The sequence below is a fragment of the Hyperolius riggenbachi genome, chromosome 12, assembly GCF_040937935.1.
Source record: "Hyperolius riggenbachi isolate aHypRig1 chromosome 12, aHypRig1.pri, whole genome shotgun sequence".
Lineage (NCBI taxonomy): Eukaryota > Metazoa > Chordata > Amphibia > Anura > Hyperoliidae > Hyperolius > Hyperolius riggenbachi.
The window spans coordinates 107,442,875-107,462,192 of record NC_090657.1 but is presented as its reverse complement, the minus strand read 5'-3'; the positions used below and the strand labels follow the sequence as shown (position 1 = coordinate 107,462,192).

Sequence of the window (19,318 nt, the reverse complement as noted above, 5' to 3'; positions counted from 1 at the left end):
GATCTTGACAGGTTTGCTGCAAATGCAATGTATGTATGTAGAGTTATTTCATGTGCCTTTTTTTTTTTTTTCTGTCTCTCAATAGGCATTTTTTGAAGCTCATCCAGCGCCATCTGCAGAGCGCACAGTGCAACAGTGCTGTGAAAACATACTCTTGAATGCTGCCTGGCTGAAGAGAGATGCTGATGCCATGCACCAATATCTACTGCTGCGCAAGTCTCCTTCATCTGCTGTGTGATTGTGCGCAGTCATTCCCATCCGCCTGCTGTCTCACCGCCCCTACAGGCTAGACCCTAGGCCCCCTCCACGGGAGGCTCTGTACCCATCCTCCCTTATCCCTCAACATCCCTTCCACCTAATGGGGAGCTGGTCCAAAAACAGAAGCCCGTATCCGCTCCTGCTCAGTCCCCAATTGACTCCTTAGGGATTTTAATAAATTGCTCAAGTCAGTCTGTACATAAGAAGTGGCTTCAAGCTGCTAACTGTGAATTGCCCAAAATGCTCTTGTGAGAGAATTCTGCCTGAAGGTAGAATGGGAGAGGGACTTTCTCCATTGGCTTATGTGAAGTAGCAGCATCAGACACAACTGTAGAAGGTTATATGTAGGCAGAGGGGGACCGCAACCTGACAAGTTATTTCAGCATGTGAATTAGCCAAGGCCAATTGTGGAAGGTGGCTGGGTTTAGACAGTCCTTTGTTTATTTGAGGGGATGCCCCTCCTGTTTGCTCCTTAATTACCTCTTGTACTTTCCCTCAGCAAAATACTGTAACTGTTGGCTGCCTGTTGTCTAGGCTGGAGTATAACCTCTTGCTCTAGAAGACATATCTGATCCTGGAGTGTTAACTCACTCTCATCATTCTTACACCCAAACTATGTACTTCTCACTGACCTGGACCATTAACCCCATCAGTACTAAAACGGCTTGCAATGTGGCAGTCTGTTTGGTAGTGATGGGCTTATCCTTCCTGTAGACTTCTTACCTCTGCTGAAGAAGAGCAAGGTGATGGGCCTGTACTCCTGTTCTTGACGTTTCCCCATCTGTCCTCCCTTTTCCTGATTAATTTCTAGGTTACCCAGATTGTGGGTTTGTGCAGTCTAACGGCATAGTGGCAGGGCCATGGGCCTTGGTTCTCAGACTTGCTTACCCAAGTCCTCTTTCGTGCTATTGTTTTAAATCACGTAAATGAAAAAAAAAATAAAAACTATAAAAATTAAAACAGTTGGCGTAAATAAAGATAAAATGTGAGTGTGTAACATAACAGTAGTTGTGTTTTTATGCAATATAATTTATATCAATACTTTACGTATCATAGAATACTTACTCAAATGTCTGAAAGGACTTCCGAGGCGAAGTAAAAAATCTATTTTTTTTACTCACCTCTGGGCTTCTTCCAGTCCTGAGCAGCAGTCTCCGTCCCTCGCTGCAGCTCCGGTTGATCCTCTGTGTCCCTGTTGGCCACCTGCAATGATGGTGACAGCGCAGAAGAGCTAACCTCGCCAGCGGGTTGCCATCTTTGTGAGCGACCAGCAGGGACACAGAGTATCACTGGAGGAGCAGCAAAGGGGTTGAGACTGCTGCTCAGGGCTGGAATAAGCCCCAGGTGAGTCATAAAATAGATTTCTTTTTTTATTTCACCTCAGCAATTTTTTAAAGCAGTTCCCCAATCCTGTCTTCATGGCCCACTAACAGTACATGTTTTGCAGGAAACTACAAACATGCACAGGTGGGGTAATTCGGGTTGCAGCAGAGCTGATTATCTCACTCCACTTTAAAGGAGGCTCTATTAATGTAATATATTTACATCACTGATTACTAACCTATATCTCAGTACTAAAATACTGGCATATAGGTCAGATTGTTTGCATCAAGAAATGGCTCCTCACTAGTCGATACACCTATTCAGTAATATTAAGGGTCCTTTCACACTGAATTTGTAGCGTTCTGTCACAACAAACAATATAGCATCCCAACGCAATACAATTATATTTCTATGGTACATTCACATTGGGTGCGGCAGGTCCGTCAAAGTAACACACAGCATATAAAGTGGGTTTACCCGACATGAATTTACAGTGGCAGTAAAGCATACTTTATTGTACTGTATGCTCCCCTGCACGGTCACATCACATGCCTAATGTGCTATGCAACTTTTCACCATCATCACAACGTGCGTAGTGTGAAAGGACCCTCTGGCCCATTTGCAGAGCTTTTCTAAGCGCTAGCGATTTGTAAAACTTACTAATGTAATGCTATGGGGGATTTTTTAAAAATATCACATTCTTCAAGTGGGATTCCACACATAGCATTACATTAGCAAGAGCTTTTCAAACCACAAGTGCTTAGGGCTTTTTCACACTAGGGCGATTCCTGCTAACCTGTGAAGCGCTAGCGCAATTGTAACCCTATGGCTGTGATCTCACTACCTCAATTGCCGCCGATTGCGGCAGTTTAATGATGACAATCGCAAAACATGTTGCCTGCAGCATTTTCGCGTGATACAGTGTTTATAAAAGCTCTGATTGTGATCACTCTGAATCGCGGGAGTGTACAGTGATTTTTACCATGCTAATCGCAGTAAAGACACCCACGCAAAACGGTAGCGCCAAGCGCTAGGGTTTTGCCTCTTTCAGGTGTGAATGGGCCCTATAGGTACGTACACACGTCCGACTTTTTCTACCAAATTGTCGTCTGAGTTGCCCGTGTGTACGTGCTGTCGAGCGACTGATAACTTCCTGATCCACTCAGCGGATCCGTTGGACCAACTGACGTTCAAATGACTGTCAGGTCCGTACATGTGTACAAACGACTTCTAGTCTTTAGTCCAACTAATAGATGTTCAAACATAGTTGTTTGATTTTCAAGTTGGTTAAACGACATGTAAATTAGGTAAATTAGCATATCAGCCGCTTTGTTGGTCAGTTGGTACATGACATCTGAACAACTTGTTGTTTGCACTTCAAGACGTTCAAATGACCAGTTTAAACTACAATCAGGTGTAAAGTTGGACATGTGTACGCAACTTTAGAAAAGAGATGCTAGTGGGTTCCAGGCCTTAAGCTGAAAAAGGAGGAAACACATTTGTACCTGTTTATTTTAGTTAGTACAGATGAGACAAATCAAACTAGAAACGCAGAGTAAACCTGAGGTGGAATAAACTGATGGGATAAACCAGGGGTAGGCAACCCGCGGCTCCAGAGCCGCATGCGGCTCTTTTTCACCTTTGCCGCGGCTCCTAGGATGAGGCTCCGGTAGTGTGCGTCAGTGGCTGCGGCGCGCGTGTGACGTGTGCTGCCGCTGGCCGGCAGCCTATCAGAGAGGCACCGGACCGGTGCAGTGCAGGGCTTCGGGCGGCCATTTTCCCGTAGCCCTGCAGTGTAATGCAGGCAGGACGTGACGTCAGGAAGGAAGAGGATCGTGGGAGTTGCGCGCCACAAGGAGGTAGGGACTAACGATTGTGCATATTGGGGCCATATCTGCTAACGATTGTGCATATTGGGCCATATCTGCTAACGATTGTGCATATTGGGGCCATATCTGCTAACGATTGTGCATATTGGGGCCATATCTGCTAACGATTGTGCATATTGGGGTCAGATCTGCTAACGATTTGTGCATATTGGGGTCATATCTGATCCTGTATATAGCATTAAGGTAAGAAACAATATATGCAGTGTTAGATTTGTTTTATAATGGTTTTGCGGCTCCCAGTTTTTTTTCTCTTTTCGGAAACGGGTCCAAGTGGCTCTTTATGTCTTAAAGGTTGCAGACCCCTGGGATAAACCATTATATCTACAGTCCTATTCCCAAATTGGACTACCTGTATAAGATTCCAGGAAAGTCCTGTTTTGTATCTGTTAAAATGTAGGTTTAAAGTTTTGACTGTCTTGCATGAATGGCTTTTTTTTATGTTCCTTGGCTTATCGGAATCTGATCAGAGAGGAATAGATTCCTACCACAAACAGCATATTAATTTTCAATGGATTTCAATGCCAGCCCCAATCGAGAGATGTTCCGCTCTGTCGGATCGATAGTGTCTATATGAGCCCAAAATTGCAATAGATTCTAGCATTCTAGAATGCCGGGAATCGCCCACGATCTGCGGCATTGAGATCACTGCCATTAGTTAGTATCGTGCTAGTGCTTTGGCGATTAGTGGCAGCCTTAGAGCTGGTAAAACTGTGTGGCTAAATCGGGTCATAAACCTGTTTGATTGAATCTGCTGCCGGTAGGTATCAAACAGGTTTATGACCTGATTTAGCCACACACAGTTTTACCAGCTCTAAGGCTGCCACTAATCGCCAAAGCGCTAGCGCTATACTAACGGCAGTGATCTCAATGCCACAATTGCCTCAGATCGTGGGCGATTCACGGCATTCGCAAAACGCAGTACATGCAGCAATTTTTCGATTGCGATACATTGCTTAAAACACTAATTGCAATTACTCAAAAATCACGAGTATACAGTGATTTTACCGTGCTAATTGTGGTAAAATCGCGCACTAGCGTTTTGTGCTGCTAAGTGACAACAGGCCCTAATTGGCTGCAGGGCCGATTTAAGCAACAATGGGGCCCCAGGGCAAAATAAACCTGGGGGGCCCCCCCAACAGTTCCCCCAGAGCAAAAATTGGCATTAAGGGACCTTTTTTGCAGCTGGTATAGTCAGGGTTTGAAGGCCCAATCGGTCAGAGCTCCACATTCTGGCTACCCCAGCCTGCATGGAGGACAAGGGGTGAAAAAGTCTACCGTTAGGTACTAAAAGTGACATTTACCGCATTTAAAAGTATACTTTTTTCCTTCCAAACTTTAAAATCAATTTTCTCAAAAACTATAAGGTCTTTTTGAAAAATTGTTTTTTTCCTCTTATTCCCAATGATCTCCTTAACATATCCTGCAAATTTAGGATTTCTAGAATTTAAGGTGGATTTGCTATTAACCATTAAAGTCAGCTGGTTTTTAAATGTGTATTTTTTTTCCTTTGAAACTTTAAAATAGATTTTCTCAAAAACTATAAGGTCGATTTGAAGAAAAAAAAAATTCCTCTTGTAGCCACTGGGGGGCCCTACAAGCTCTGGGGCAGCTGCCTCCTTTGCCTCTATGGTAGCGCCGGCCCTGATTGGCTGTTAGTGAAGGTTGCTGCAGAGAAAGTCATATACAGCTCAAGATTCTTGATCCTTAAAGGACATCTAAAGTGAGAGGGATATGGAGGCTGCCATAGTTCCCCCCCCCCCCCCCTTTTAAGCAATACCAGTTGCCTGGCTATTCTGCTGATCCTCTGTCTCGAATACTTTTAGCGATAGACCCTGAACAAGCATGCAGCAGATCAGATGTTTTTGGCATTGTCAGATCTGACAAGATGAGCTGCATGCTTGTGTCTGGTGTGATTCAGACACTACTGCAGCCAAACAGATTAGCAGGGCTGCCAGGCAACTAGTATTGTTTAAAAGGAAATACGTTTGACAGCCTGCATAATCTCACTACAGTTGTCCTTTTTATGAGAAGAAAATAATAAAGTAACAGCCTAGTTCTAAGTAATGCTGGGTACACATGTTGCGATTTCCTCCTTGATCCGTGGAATCGATTTCGATTATTTCCGACATGTTCGATCGGGTTTCAATCGATATAGCCGTCGATTTTGCATAATTAACTTGCAAAATCGTCGGCCGTATCAATCGAAACCTGATCGAACATGTCGGAAATATTGGAAACTATCCGATCGATCCCACAGATCGAGTGGGAAATTGCAACGTGTGTACCCAGCATAAGACTGAGACTTTACATAAGTTTATCTCATGTTATGTCACTTCAGGTACTCTTTGGTTACTCTCTGCCAGCCACACAAGGTGTGCAAAAACTACATCGAGGTCTAATTTTAATTAAAAGTAAAGTGCACTTACACACATGTGCACAAATACAAAAACTGTCAGACCCCATTACGGTTACTGTTCAGTCAGTCCCTACTTCTGCCCTTTTCAGTATACAGTACACAGACGTCTACTTAGGATCCATTCTATTCACTAGAGGATGTGGAGATAGAAGAGTTTGTTAAAATGTACTGCTAGCATATTACGTAGGAGATTCCATAGTCCTTCAAATGGTCTGCTGGGTATTAGAGTGAAACGCACCAGTCAGTACTGGAAAGTGTAATGCATACTTCATTCTACTAAATACATTAATTCCTTTAAATGCACTGATTATTGTTCTCTATTCAGTTTCCCTTAATGCAATAGAGCTTGTGATAAATGGAATGGTCAGAATTTTGTTTATAGCCCCCCGAAGACCAATGAATGTTTTTCTCCTGTGTTTAGAAAGTGCTCAGTGTCTTATGGTGACCTGAATACTGCTAGAATGTCGCCAAAAGAACACGGTAAACTGTTGAACATGCTTGAAAACCTGTTACCCACTACATACTAACTACAAGAGGTACCATAGATGAAAGGGGTAACAGCCTTTCTGGACGTGAGTTTAAAGATTAGATTTTACTTGTGTAAATGATTTGTCACTTCCTGTTCTGGTTACAGATTTATCAGAAAAAAAGGAAGGGAAGTGTTCCTAAGTTTTCCTAATACCGTATATACTAGAGAATATGCTGACCCCCCCCCCCCCCCCCCCAACTTTTACCATAAAAACCCAAAAAAAAAAATGCTTGTCAGGGCAAATACTTAATTGTGCGGGTGGAATTTCCTTGAGCACAGCAGTGAGGTGACGGGTCCCCCGAGTCTCCAACCCCTCACCAGGGAACAGCAAAGCATTTTCCTGCTGTCTGTCCAACCCCCCACCCCGCCGCGTCGTTCCCCCACCCAATCGGTATATGCTGACACGGTGATTGATGTTCAGTATAGCAGGACTCTGGATCGGGAGCTTTTACTCACTCATTCTCGCCTTCAGGATTCTCCTGCGCCACTAGAGGGCATCATGCAAATACTTTGTTTGAAGAAAGCGAGCTTTTTTGTTTTCCATAGCATTTTAGTAAGAGGGATTTTTGGTCCATTGTAGCCCCTTACACACTGCTAGGAGTTCTGGTTCTCCATGAGCTTGCTGGGTACTCTGTAACTCAAGCATGAATGGAGAAGGCTAGCATCATACAAAATAAATGGGATACAGTTGGGGACATCAAACTTGGAGAAGGACTTAAGAGTACTCATCGACCACAAGTGGAATATAACCCAGAATTTCTTCTTTGCTCTAAAAGATTATTTACAGCATATAATATAACACAATGTTTTTTTTTTTTTTTAGTAAAATAGCATTCAAAGGGTTACATCACAGGGCTGACTCTTCTGCAGGGAGAACCCGCTTATAATCTTATCTTGTGTACACATTCTTTACTTGATACACTTATGTAAACATTCTCTGCCTGTGCAGGACTTCAGCTGATGAGTCCTGCGGTGAAACACAGGTCAGAAATCACTGGTGGCTGCGTTCACAACAGAATTGCAACAGTTATGAATTTAAAATGCACCAGCAGCTTTAAAAATAAATTAACTTAACTTTGTGAAGTTATGTCTAAATTAATAATAAAACTTGTGCACAAAAGCAAATATGATAATTGTATGGGTTATAAAAAGTAGGAAAAACATTTTTGTTGAAAATTTTGTCAGTTTTAAACCGCTTTAAATAATCGTACTCCATGCCAAGCCGCTGCAGCTAAAGCGGAAAAAAAAATTGGGATGCATTAAAAGGGAAATCAAAACTCGAGATGCTAGCATAATATTGCCCCTGTTTAACTCTCTAGTAAGGCCACATCTGGAATATGGAATTCAGTTCTGGGCACCACATTACAGGAAAGATATTGCAGTTTTAGAGCAGGTGCAGAGACGAGCAACAAAATTGATACGTGGGATGGAAGGTCTCACCAAGAAGGGTTAGATAAACTGGGTTTATTTAGTCTAGAGAAAAGACTCCTTAGAGGGGATCTAATTAACATGTATAAATACATCAGAGGGCAATATAAAAGCTTGGCGGATAAGCTTTTTGTCCCTAGGCCTTCTCAAAGGACTAGAGGCAACCAGCTATAAGTGCCGCCTTTGTTCTCTGTTTGAACTCGATGGACGTTTGTCTTTTTTCAACCCAAATAACTACAGGTATGTAATTGTGTAAGGCAGTATAGTATTTGCCTTCTGCCTAAACAAACTCCAGTCTTCCTATTTTAGAATTTTACAGTAAATCATAAAGGAAAGGCAACCAAAAAATAAACCAGGTAAGGTAACTTGTGACCATAACTCGAGAGAAAACAAGACCTTCTTCAAGCAATACCTCTCTAATGCTGGGAATACACGTTACGTTTTTGCAAAGAATCGTTCCGATAGATGCCTTTGATGATAAAATTCCGACATGTCCGATTCTCCACTCGATTCTGTTCCGCTCGATTTCTCATAGTAGTGAATGGAAAAAAGATAAGAAAAACGAAGATAAGAGAATCGAGCAGAGAATCGAACATGCAAAATGTAACGTGTGTTCCCAGCATTAAACTTTGTTCACATCTAAAATTGAAATCGCTGACTGCAGCCATTTTCTTTTTTTGCGTGTTTTTTTTTTTCTCCTGGTGCTTAGCTGTGCGCTGTGATTTTGTATAAAGCGCTTTTCAAAGCACTTTTGCAGAGCAATTTCTTTTTTTTCACTTCCTGATGCATGTCAAGAAGTGAACTCTCTGACCCGGAAAAGAATACAATGTATTTATTCTTAAAAGCGCTGGGGAAATTGCTATACAAACTGCTTTTTCAAGCTCTTTGCGATTTTCCCTATACCTTTCATTGAGCACAAACACTCAGAAAATGATACAGGTAGCACTATGCTGAGCGGGTTGGAAACAAACCGCTCAGATGTGAACACTCATAGGGAATCCTTGCACAAGTGCTTTTAGGGCGATTTTGAAAATCGCCAGCGCTTAAAAAAAAACAACCCGCAAAACGCCCTAGGTGTATCCAATCCAATTATTCTCAGCCAGGAAATGTTGCAATCCATGTCAACCATTGCTCTGATCTTAGGGAGAATTGCTCCAGTATATTTAGGGCTCTAGCAAACGTCTGTTCATACATAAATGAGAACATTTTTTAAAGCAAACCTGAAGCGAAACCAAACTTAAGTCATTATCTCATAAGTTTAGTTTCGCTTCAGGTTTGCTTTAAAAAATGTTCTCATTTATGTATGAACAGATGTAGCAAAGGAATCATATATTGCTTTCCAGTACAGGAAGAGTTAAGAAACTTATATTATCTATGCAAAAGTGCTTCTTTGAGCTCTTACGCCGGGCATACATGGCACGTTTTATGCGCCGGATTGAGCCAGCGCATTCCCGCTCGTGCGTGCGGATCGATTGCTGCTCGATTCCCTGCCATTGTCTGCTGGTGGGAATTGAGCGGGCGCGGGTCGAGTGGCATGATAGGGCCAGCTGAATATTATCAGCTGGCCGGATCAGCTGGTCGATACACGGTACAGAAACGTACCGTGTATCCCCAGCATTACACCCAAAGACGGTCCTGTTTTCTGAGGCACTTAAAGAAAATCTGTAACAAAAAAAGTCCTTGGGGGGTACTTTCCTCAGGAGGGAGATGCCTCTGCATTCTAATAAGGCTTCCCCTGTCCTTTTGACCCTCTGGGACCCAGCTCTGGCAGCCTCTGAATATCGATTGGGTAAATATTTACCTACCACAACACCTGCACAGTAGAGGGGACATGATGGGGCTCAGCTATTTCTGCCTGAGCCAAATCAGAAATCCGCTACTACGCCTGTGCAGAATCACAGTAGGTAAAAATTGCAGGCGCAACTGCCAACCTCCTTGTCGGCTGTATTTTTGGTGGAGACCGTGCTGGATCCCTGAGGCTTAGTAGGTTGGGGGAAGCCTCATTAGGATCCAGAGGCTTCCACCTGCTGAGGCAAGTATCCCGCAGGGGGTGTTCTCTCTTATTATCTGTACTACACATACACTTCATTATATCATAAGTTGTTGGTTTTTTTTCGCTTCAGGTTTGCTTTAACAGTATAAGAATCTCTGTTTTTAGAGTTTTCTGCAATGTACCCAAGCAGAGATAGTTGCCTGGAGGGCAAAAAGCCAGTGTGGAGAGGGTCTAAATCTACACAGCGCACAAACTACTGTACTAGGGAGTGTTATTGGTTAAAGATCGTTTAATGTTTAGCCATTGTGTCTAGTTATCTAGAAGAAGCCATCTACTAGATTGATCCAACAATGTGGCTAAACAATAAAGTTAGCCATACACCTAGCGATAATGGGCAGAGTTGACTAAGAGACAAAACTAATCGAATCTGATTAGAGAAAGATCTGTCGGCTGTCCATACACCGCAAGCCAATTCCCGAAATCTCTCAGGAATCAGCCAAACTGCTTTTCCCTAATGTATAACTGTACTGTAAGTGTTTATACATTATCTGTACTGTGTGGCAGTGCCCGTTCGTCTTCCGCCGCTTTTCTATTAGCTGCATACATGCTGCTGGCATGGCGCATGTGTGACGCCACACGGCAGCAAAAATGGGCGATTTTTGTACTGCGCATGTGTAATTGTGCAGTACAGAGCAACCCATCTTTGGAAGCACTTGGGGAAATGAGTGCTTCTGAAGCTTTCCAAGGATTCCCAAAGGTGTATTAGACCAGTAGGTTCTATAATTTCAACAAGGAGATTAGTGGTGGACCAAGGGTGGAGGGAACTGGGATCCACAGCCCTCTGTAGGTGAGTAACTTTTTCTTTTCAGGTCACTACAGTTTTAATTTATCAATGTAGGTTCCATTGACCTCTGCAGTTTTCCATTTTGACAAAACAAAGTCAGTACATGAAAACACAGCATTAAAGGTACATACACACATCGAATTTTTCCAAACGACCGGTTGTTTGGACGTCAAATCGGGTGTGTGTACAGTCAGTCGTTCAGCTGATAACGCTGGTTTTGACTGATCCGCTTGGCAGATCGGTGTGTGGTTCCTTTGATTCCAGGTCAAAATCGCTCAAAGGCATCGATCAGACATACTGGAAAATGTTAGGCATCGTCACTAGGCCGATAAAGGATAGATCTTATGCTGAAATCTATCTGAAAGCAGTGCTGTATATGGGTAGTCAACAGGTCTTTTTCTGATATGATTACATCATAGAGAGAGATCTGTCTCATGGTCAGTCTGCCCATAGATTGCCTGTTGTCCACAATTCATCAAAGTAGTTCAATATCAAACAAACAAACATTACACATTACATAAGGTAATTTGTTAAAAAAAAAAGTGTCAGATTTGCAACATGATGGAATGTGAAAGCAGTGGTATACCTAGGGAATTTGACACCCGGTGCTGGTTATTATAAGACACACCCCACCACCACCCCTCCCAACCCCCCCAAAAAAGGAGTGAGTGTGGCATACTAAGCGTGGGTAATTCTAGGTATAGGTGCTTCCTGTATAGTATAGTTACATTTGGGTTGAAGAAAGACATACATCCATCGAGTTCAACCAAAGAACAAAGTACAACACCAGCCTGCTCCCTCACATATCCCTGTTGATCCATAGGAAGGCGAAAAACCCTTACAAGGCATGGTCCAATTAGCCCCAAAAGGGAAAAAATTCCTTCTCGACTCCAGATGGCAATCAGATAAAATCCCTGGATCAACATCATTAGGCAATATTGTAGCCATGGAAAACATCTAAGCCCCCTTTAAATGCAGGTATAGAGTTTGCTATAACTACTTCCTGTGGCAATGCATTCCACATCCTAATCACTCTTACTGTAAAGAACCCTTTCCTAAATAAATGGCTAAAACGTTTTTCCTCCATGCGCAGATCATGTCCTCTAGTTCTTTGAGAAGGCCTAGGGACAAAAAGCTTATCCGCCAAGCTTTTATATTGCCCTCTGATGTATTTATACATGTTAATTAGATCCCCTCTAAGGCGTCTTTTCTCTAGACCAGTGCTGTCCAACTTCATGGGCATGGAGGGCCATTTTTTTTTCAGACCCCATGGTGGAGGGCTGAAGGTTCTTGCTAGAGCCGTAGCCCCCCGGCCCCCGGAAAAAAATTGCAATTAAAGGACAATTAGATTGGCAGCACTTTTCACAAAATGCAATTTAAAATAATGGTGAAGTTGTGTGGCGCGCGCCAGAAAACACGAGGGTTCCGTTGTGCGTAGAGCGGCGCGCATAGCGTGCCGTGCCGAAAAATGGGTGTGGCCATGGACCAGAATGTGGGTGTGGCCACGGGTGGAGACAAATTTACATGAACTTAGCAATGTGGGACATTAGATTAGGACAGTAGTGGTGAACCTTTTGGAGGCCGAGTGTCCAAACTGCAACCCAAAAGTCACTTATCTATCGCAAAGTAGCAACAGCAATTTAAACCACATACAAACGTTTTAACTCATACGTGAACATTATGGAAAATCCAAGTTGAAAATAAACTGTGAAGATAAACAATTTCATCCATCCTACTCCTGAAAAATGTGTTGTTTTTTTAGAACCTCCCAGTTTTATTTTTCGTTTTAAAAAGCTAAAAAAGTAGGTTTAATGCTATTGTCTCATGATGACGATTCAGCTTTTCCATAGTCTCACAGTTCGCAATCATGTGACCCCCCAACAAGACAAATTCAGCAATCATGAGGCCCCCAACAAATCATGAGGCCCCCAACAAGACAAATTCAGCAATCATGAGGCCCCCAACAAGACACATTCAGCAATCATGATGCCCCCAACAAGACAAATTTAGCAATCATGAGGCCCCCAAAAAATCATGAGACCCCTAACAAGACCCATTCAGCAATCTTGAGGCCCCTAACAAGACAAATTCAGCAATTGTGATGCCCCCAACAAATCATGAGGCCCCCAATAAGACAAATTCAGCAATCATGAGGCCCCCAACATGACAAATTCAGCAGTCATGAGGCACATAAATAAGCAGAATGCCCCTTTAATATGGTAGACACCTCTCACCTGGCTTCTAAATGCTCCTCTACTGGCTGCTGTGCCTGGCAATAGTGTTTTGGGCCGGATTGGGGATGATGTGTGGGCTGAAATGACAGGTGTCCCCCCAGTTAGGTAGTGACATGTACCCCCCCCCGCAGCTAGATAGATACAGGTGCCCCCCCAGCTAGATAGTGACAGGTGTCCCCCCCCCCCCAGCTAGATAGATAGTGACAGGTGTCCTCCCAGCTAGTGACAGGTGCCCCCCCCCAGCTAGATAGTGACAGGTGCCCTCCCAGCTAGTGACAGGTGTCCCCCCCAGCTAGATAGTGACTGGTGCCCCCCCAGCTAGATAGTGACAGGAGACCCCCAAGTTAGATAGTGACAGGAGCCCCCCCAGCTAGATAGTGACAGGTGTCCCCCCAGCTAGATAGTGACAGGTGTCCCCCCAGCTAGGCAGTGACAGGTGCCCCCCTAGTTAGATAGTGACAGGAGCCTCCCCCCCAGTTAGATAGTGACAGGAGCCCCCCCAGCTAGATAGTGACAGGTGCCCCCCCAGCTAGATAGTGACAGGAGCCCCCCCAGTTAGATAGTGACAGGAGCCCCCCCAGCTAGATAGTGGCAGGTGTCCCCCCAGCTAGATAGTGACAGGTGCCCCCCTAGTTAGATAGTGACAGGTGCCCCCCCAGTTAGATAGTGACAGGAGCCCCCCCCCCCCAGCTAGATAGTGACAGGTGTCCCCCCAGCTAGATAGTGACAGGTGTCCCCCCAGCTAGATAGACGACAGGTGCCCCCCCCCCAGCTAGATAGTGACAGGTGCCCCCCTAGTTAGTGACAGGAGCCCCCCCAGTTAGATAGTGACAGGAGCCTCCCCCCCCCCAGTTAGATAGTGACAGGAGCCCCCCCAGTTAGATAGTGACAGGAGCCCCCCCAGCTAGATAGTGACAGGAGCCCCCCCAGCTAGATAGTGACAGGTGCCCCCCCAGCTAGATAGTGACAGGAGCCCCCCCAGTTAGATAGTGACAGGAGCCCCCCCAGCTAGATAGTGGCAGGTGTCCCCCCAGCTAGATAGTGACAGCTGCCCCCCTAGTTAGATAGTGACAGGAGCCCCCCCAGTTAGATAGTGACAGGTGTCCCCCCAGCTAGATAGACGACAGGTGCCCCCCCCAGCTAGATAGTGACAGGAGCCCCCCCAGCTAGATAGTGACAGGTGTCCCCCCAGCTAGATAGTGACAGGTGTCCCCCCAGCTAGACGACAGGTGCCCCCCCCCAGCTAGATAGTGACAGGAGCCCCCCCAGTTAGATAGTGACAGGAGCCCCCCCAGCTAGATAGTGGCAGGTGTCCCCCCAGCTAGATAGTGACAGGTGCCCCCCTAGTTAGATAGTGACAGGTGCCCCCCCAGTTAGATAGTGACAGGAGCCCCCCCAGCTAGATAGTGACAGGTGTCCCCCCAGCTAGATAGTGACAGGTGTCCCCCCAGCTAGATAGTGACAGGTGCCCCCCCCCCCCCCAGCTAGATAGTGACAGGTGCCCCCCTAGTTAGATAGTGACAGGAGCCCCCCCCAGTTAGATAGTGACAGGAGCCTCCCCCCCCCCAGTTAGACAGTGACAGGAGCCCCCCCAGCTAGATAGTGACAGGTGTCCCCCCAGCTAGATAGTGACAGGTGTCCCCCCAGCTAGATAGACGACAGGTGCCCCCCCCAGCTAGATAGTGACAGGTGCCCCCCTAGTTAGATAGTGACAGGTGCCCCTCCAGTTAGATAGTGACAGGAGCCCCCCCCCCCACTTAGATAGTGACAGGAGCCCCTCCAGCTAGATAGTGACAGGAGCCCCCCCCCCCCCAGTTAGATAGTGACAGGTGCCCCCCCAGCTAGATAGTGACAGGTGCCCCCCCAGTTAGATAGTGACAGGTGCCCCCCACTTAGATAGTGACAGGAGCCCCCCCAGCTAGATAGTGACAGGTGCCCCCACCAGTAGCGAGCCAGTTACCTCTCTCTCCTGTGTCCCCGCTGCCGTTGCCCCACAGCTCAGACCTCACAGATCGCGGCGACTGAAGCAAGCACCCACGCGGTAGAACGTCGCATGCGGAAGTGACTAATGATTCACTTCCGCATGTGACGTACTCCGTGCGGGTACCATGCACACTCTGTTTACCTCAGTCGCCGCGATCTGTGAGGTCTGAGCTGTGGGGCAGCGGCAGCGGGGACACAGGAGAGGCCACACAAGAGGGAGCAGGCATGGCGCCCATAGCGCAAGTCATGCCTGCATCCCAGGGAGACGAGCGGGCCGCAGCAGGTGGCCTGGCGGGCCGGATGCGGCCCGCGGGCCGCCAGTTGGACAGCACTGCTCTAGACTAAATAAACCCAGTTTATCTAACCTTTCTTGGTAGTGAGACCTTCCATCCCACGTATCAATTTTGGTGCTCGTCTCTGCACCTGCTCAAAAACTGCAATATCTTTCCTGTAATGTGGTGCCCAGAACTGAATTCCATATTCCAGAAGTGGCCTTTCTAGAGAATTAAACAGGGGCAATATTATGCTAGCATCTTGAATTTTTATTTCCCTTTGAATGCATCCCAAAATTTTGTTAGCTTTAGCTGCAGCGGCTTGGCATTGAGTGTTATTTATTTAAAGGGGAACTGAAGAGAGAGGTATATGGAGGCTGTCATGTTTATTTCCTTTTAGACAATACCAGTTGCCTGGCAGCCCTGCTGATCCTCTGCCTCTAATACTATTAGCCATAGCCCCTGAACAAGCATGCAGCAGATCAGGTGTTTCAGTGGTTCAGACTTATAAGTCTGATCTGACAAGACTAGCTGCATGCTTGTTTCTGGTTTTAATCAGATACTACTGCAGAGAAATAGACCAGCAGGGCTGCCAGGCAACTGGTATTGTTTAAAAGGAAATAAACATGACAGCCTCCATATACCTCTCTCTTCAGTTCCCCTTTAACTTGTTGTCGATGAGTACTCCTAAGTCCTTCTCCAAGTTTGATGTCCACAACTGTATCCCATTTATTTTGTATGGTGCTAGACCATTGGTACGACCGAATTGAATGACTTTACATTTTTCAACATTAAATTTCATCTGCCATTTATGTGCCCATATAGCCATCCTATCCAGATCCTGTTGCAATATGTCCCTATCTTCCCGAGAGTTGCTATTTTTGCAGATGATACAAAATTGTGCAGAATCATCAACATTGCTCACTACTGAATCTACTAGGTCACTAATAAATAAATTGAAGAGCACTGGACCCAGTACAGACCCCTGTGGGACCCCACTGCTAACAGTCTGCCATTTTGAGTATGATCCATTGACCACAACTCTTTGTTTTCTGTCCATTAGACAGTTCCTTATCCATGCACACAGACTCTTCCCCAGTCCTTGCATCCTCAACTTGTGCACCAGACTTTTGTGGGCAACCGTGTCGAAGGCCTTTGCAAAGTCCAAGTATAGATTCACATCTACAACATTCCCAATATCCACATTAACGTTCACTACCTCATAAAAGCTGAGCATGTTAGTCAAACAGGACCTGTCTTTAGTGAACCCATGCTGATGCTGAGAAATAAGATTTTCTACTATGAAGTCATGTATAGTATCTCTTAGTAACCCCTCAAATAGTTTGCATACAACTGATGTTAAGCTTACAGGTCTATAATTTCCTGGATCTGATTTTTTGCCCTTCTTAAATAATGGGAAAACGTGGGCTGTATGCCAATCCACTGGGACTCTGCCAGTTGAAAGAGAGTCACAAAAAATAAGATAAAGGGGTTTATCTATAACTGAACTTAATTCCCTTAGGACCCGAGGATGCATGCCATCCGGGCCAGGTGCCTTGTCTATTTTTAATTTATTTAGTCTTGCCTTCACTTCTTCCTGCGTTAAGTATTTAATATTACAGTTGGAAGATTGAGACTCTTCTGCATCTGTAATTTGTAACAGTGATGTTTCCCTTGTGAAGACTGAAGCAAAGAAAGCATTTCATAACTCTGCCTTACCTTGGTTATCCACCATTGAGTTCCCCTCCTCATCCTTTAGGAGTCCAATACAGTCAATCTTTCTTTTTTTAGAGTTTATGTACTTGCAAAACTTTTTTCGGTTAGATTTGATATCCCTAGCGATTTGAATTTCAGCTTCAATCTTTGCCAGGCTAATTTCTTTTTTACAATTTTTATTGCACTCCTTATAATTGTTTAATGCAGCCTCGGTCCCCTCCTGTTTTAGGACCTTACATGCATTCTTTTTCCTCTTCATTTTATCTCTAACCTTTCTATTCATCCATAGAGGACTTTTTTTTATTCCTAAATATTTTGTTTCCATATGGGATATACATGCTACAATATTGATTGAGAGTAAGTTTAAAAGCTTGCCATTTCCCTTCAGTGTCCTCCCCTTGTAGTACATTATCCCAGTTCACCAAACTTAGTGCCTGCCTGAGTTGATTGAACTTTGCACTGCTTTGTGAATCAGGCCCTATGAATTTTAGAAAAGCAAAGTGTTTGCACGCCTGTGAAAAGCCCTTTATCACAACTCAGTTTAGGCGTGATAAAATGAAACTCGTGCGAAAAAATCGTGCGGCGCACGGTGCAATGCGCGCGTTGCACCCATTAAACTCTATGGGCGCTGCGCGCGGAGTTGAGCGATCTTTGCACGCGATAAAGAGCACAAAACGGTGCTAACTCAGCAGTGCAAAGGTTATCACGCCTAAAGTCTTTTAGGCGTGATAACTGAGTTATCACCGCTTTGTGAATCAGGCCCATAGTGTTAGTGGTCCCGCTGCCCTACGGCCTATCAGTCACCAGATCAAATGTTATCATGTTGTGATCACTATTTCCCAAATGTTCTTGAACCTGCACATTTGATACATTATCTGGTCTATTAGAAATGATTAGATCCAGTAACGCATTCCCCCTAGTTGGTTCCGTTATCATCTGAGTCAAGTAATTGTCCTGTAGTGATGCCAGAAATCTGCTGCTTTTACCAGAATGGGTAGCCTCAATACTCCAGTCAATGTCTGGAAAGTTGAAGTCACACATAACTATGACCTCATTTTTACTTGCAGCTTTTTCAATCTGCTGTAGTAATTGCAGTTCTGCAGCTTCATGAATATGTGGTGGCCTGTAGCATACCCCAATTAGCAATTGGCAACCTTTATTTCCACCATGAATATTTACCCAAACGGATTCCACATCTTCACAATCTTCCTCCATCTCCTCGTTCAGGACAACTGTAAAATAATTCTTAACAAAGAGACAAACCCCTCCACCTTTTTTCCCTGTTCTATCCTTCCTAAACACATTGTATCCCTCTAAATTTGCTATCCAGTCATGGCTTTCATCCATCCATGTCTATGTTATTCCCACAATGTCATAGCCTTTGTCCATCAGAATGAACTCTAGTTCGTCTATTTTATTTGCAAGGCTCCTAGCATTGGAGCACTTTATATTTTTACCACCACATTTACTAATTTTGTTTACATGAAATGGGCTACTTGAAGTTTTACCAACCTCCTTACTCTTTACACTGCCCCCACCCCCTCTCCACCCCCCATAATGTTAGGCTCCCACTGTCTTTTTACCTTGTCCACATATTGAGACTTTACCCTCCCGCCTCCCCCCAGATCCTAGTTTAAAATCTCCTCCAACCATTTAGCGATCTTCTCCCCAATGCAGCTGCACCCTCCCCATTAAGGTGCAGCCAATCCCTGCTGTAGAACCTGTAGCCGACTGCAAAGTCTGCCCAGTTCACCAGGAACCCAAACCCCTCCTTCCTACACCAATTTCTCAGCCATTTATTTAACTCCCTAAGCTCCCTCTGTCTCTCAGATGTAGCACGTGGCGCTGGCAGTATTTCAGAAAACACCACCTTGGAGGTCCTTGCTTTAAGTTTATCTCCAAGTACCTGAAAATCATTTTTGAGGACCTTCCATCTCCCACTAACTTTGTCATTGGTGCCAATGTGTACCATGACAGCCAGGTCTTCTCTAGCCCCACCCAATAATCTGTCAATTCTTTCCGCTACATGCCGAACCCAAGCACCCAGGAGTAGAGTTGGGCCGAACGGTTCGCCGGCGAACGTGGTTCGCGCGAACGTAGGTGGTTCGCGTGCGGATACCGCACGCGAACCTTTTGCGGAAGAAGTTCGGTTCGCCCCATAATGCACTGAGGGTCAACTTTGACCCTCTACATCACAGTCAGCAGGCCCAGTGTAGCCAATTAGGCTACACTAGCCCCTGGAGCCCCACCCCCCCTTATATAAGGCAGGCAGCGGCGGCCATTACGGCCACTTGTGTGCCTGCATTAGTGAGAGTAGGGCGAGCTGCTGCAGTCTCTCATATAGGGAAAGATTAGTTAGGCTTAACTTCTTCCTGGCTGCATACCTGTTCTGTTCAGTGAGCCCTCAGCCCACTGCATACCTGTACTGTGATC

At 45.1% G+C, this 19,318-nt stretch overlaps 1 protein-coding gene across 1 annotated transcript in view; it reads left to right on the top strand.

The window, feature by feature from the left end:
• NPEPPS (aminopeptidase puromycin sensitive) overlaps positions 1–1,260 on the top strand; it is a 159,425-nt gene extending 158,165 nt beyond the window's left edge. The window contains exon 23 of the mRNA XM_068263069.1: positions 86–1,260. Within this exon, the coding sequence (XP_068119170.1) occupies positions 86–238 (153 nt within the window). The 3' untranslated portion in view covers positions 239–1,260. The remainder of the gene's footprint in view (positions 1–85) is intronic.
• Positions 1,261–19,318: the final 18,058 nt, after the last annotated feature.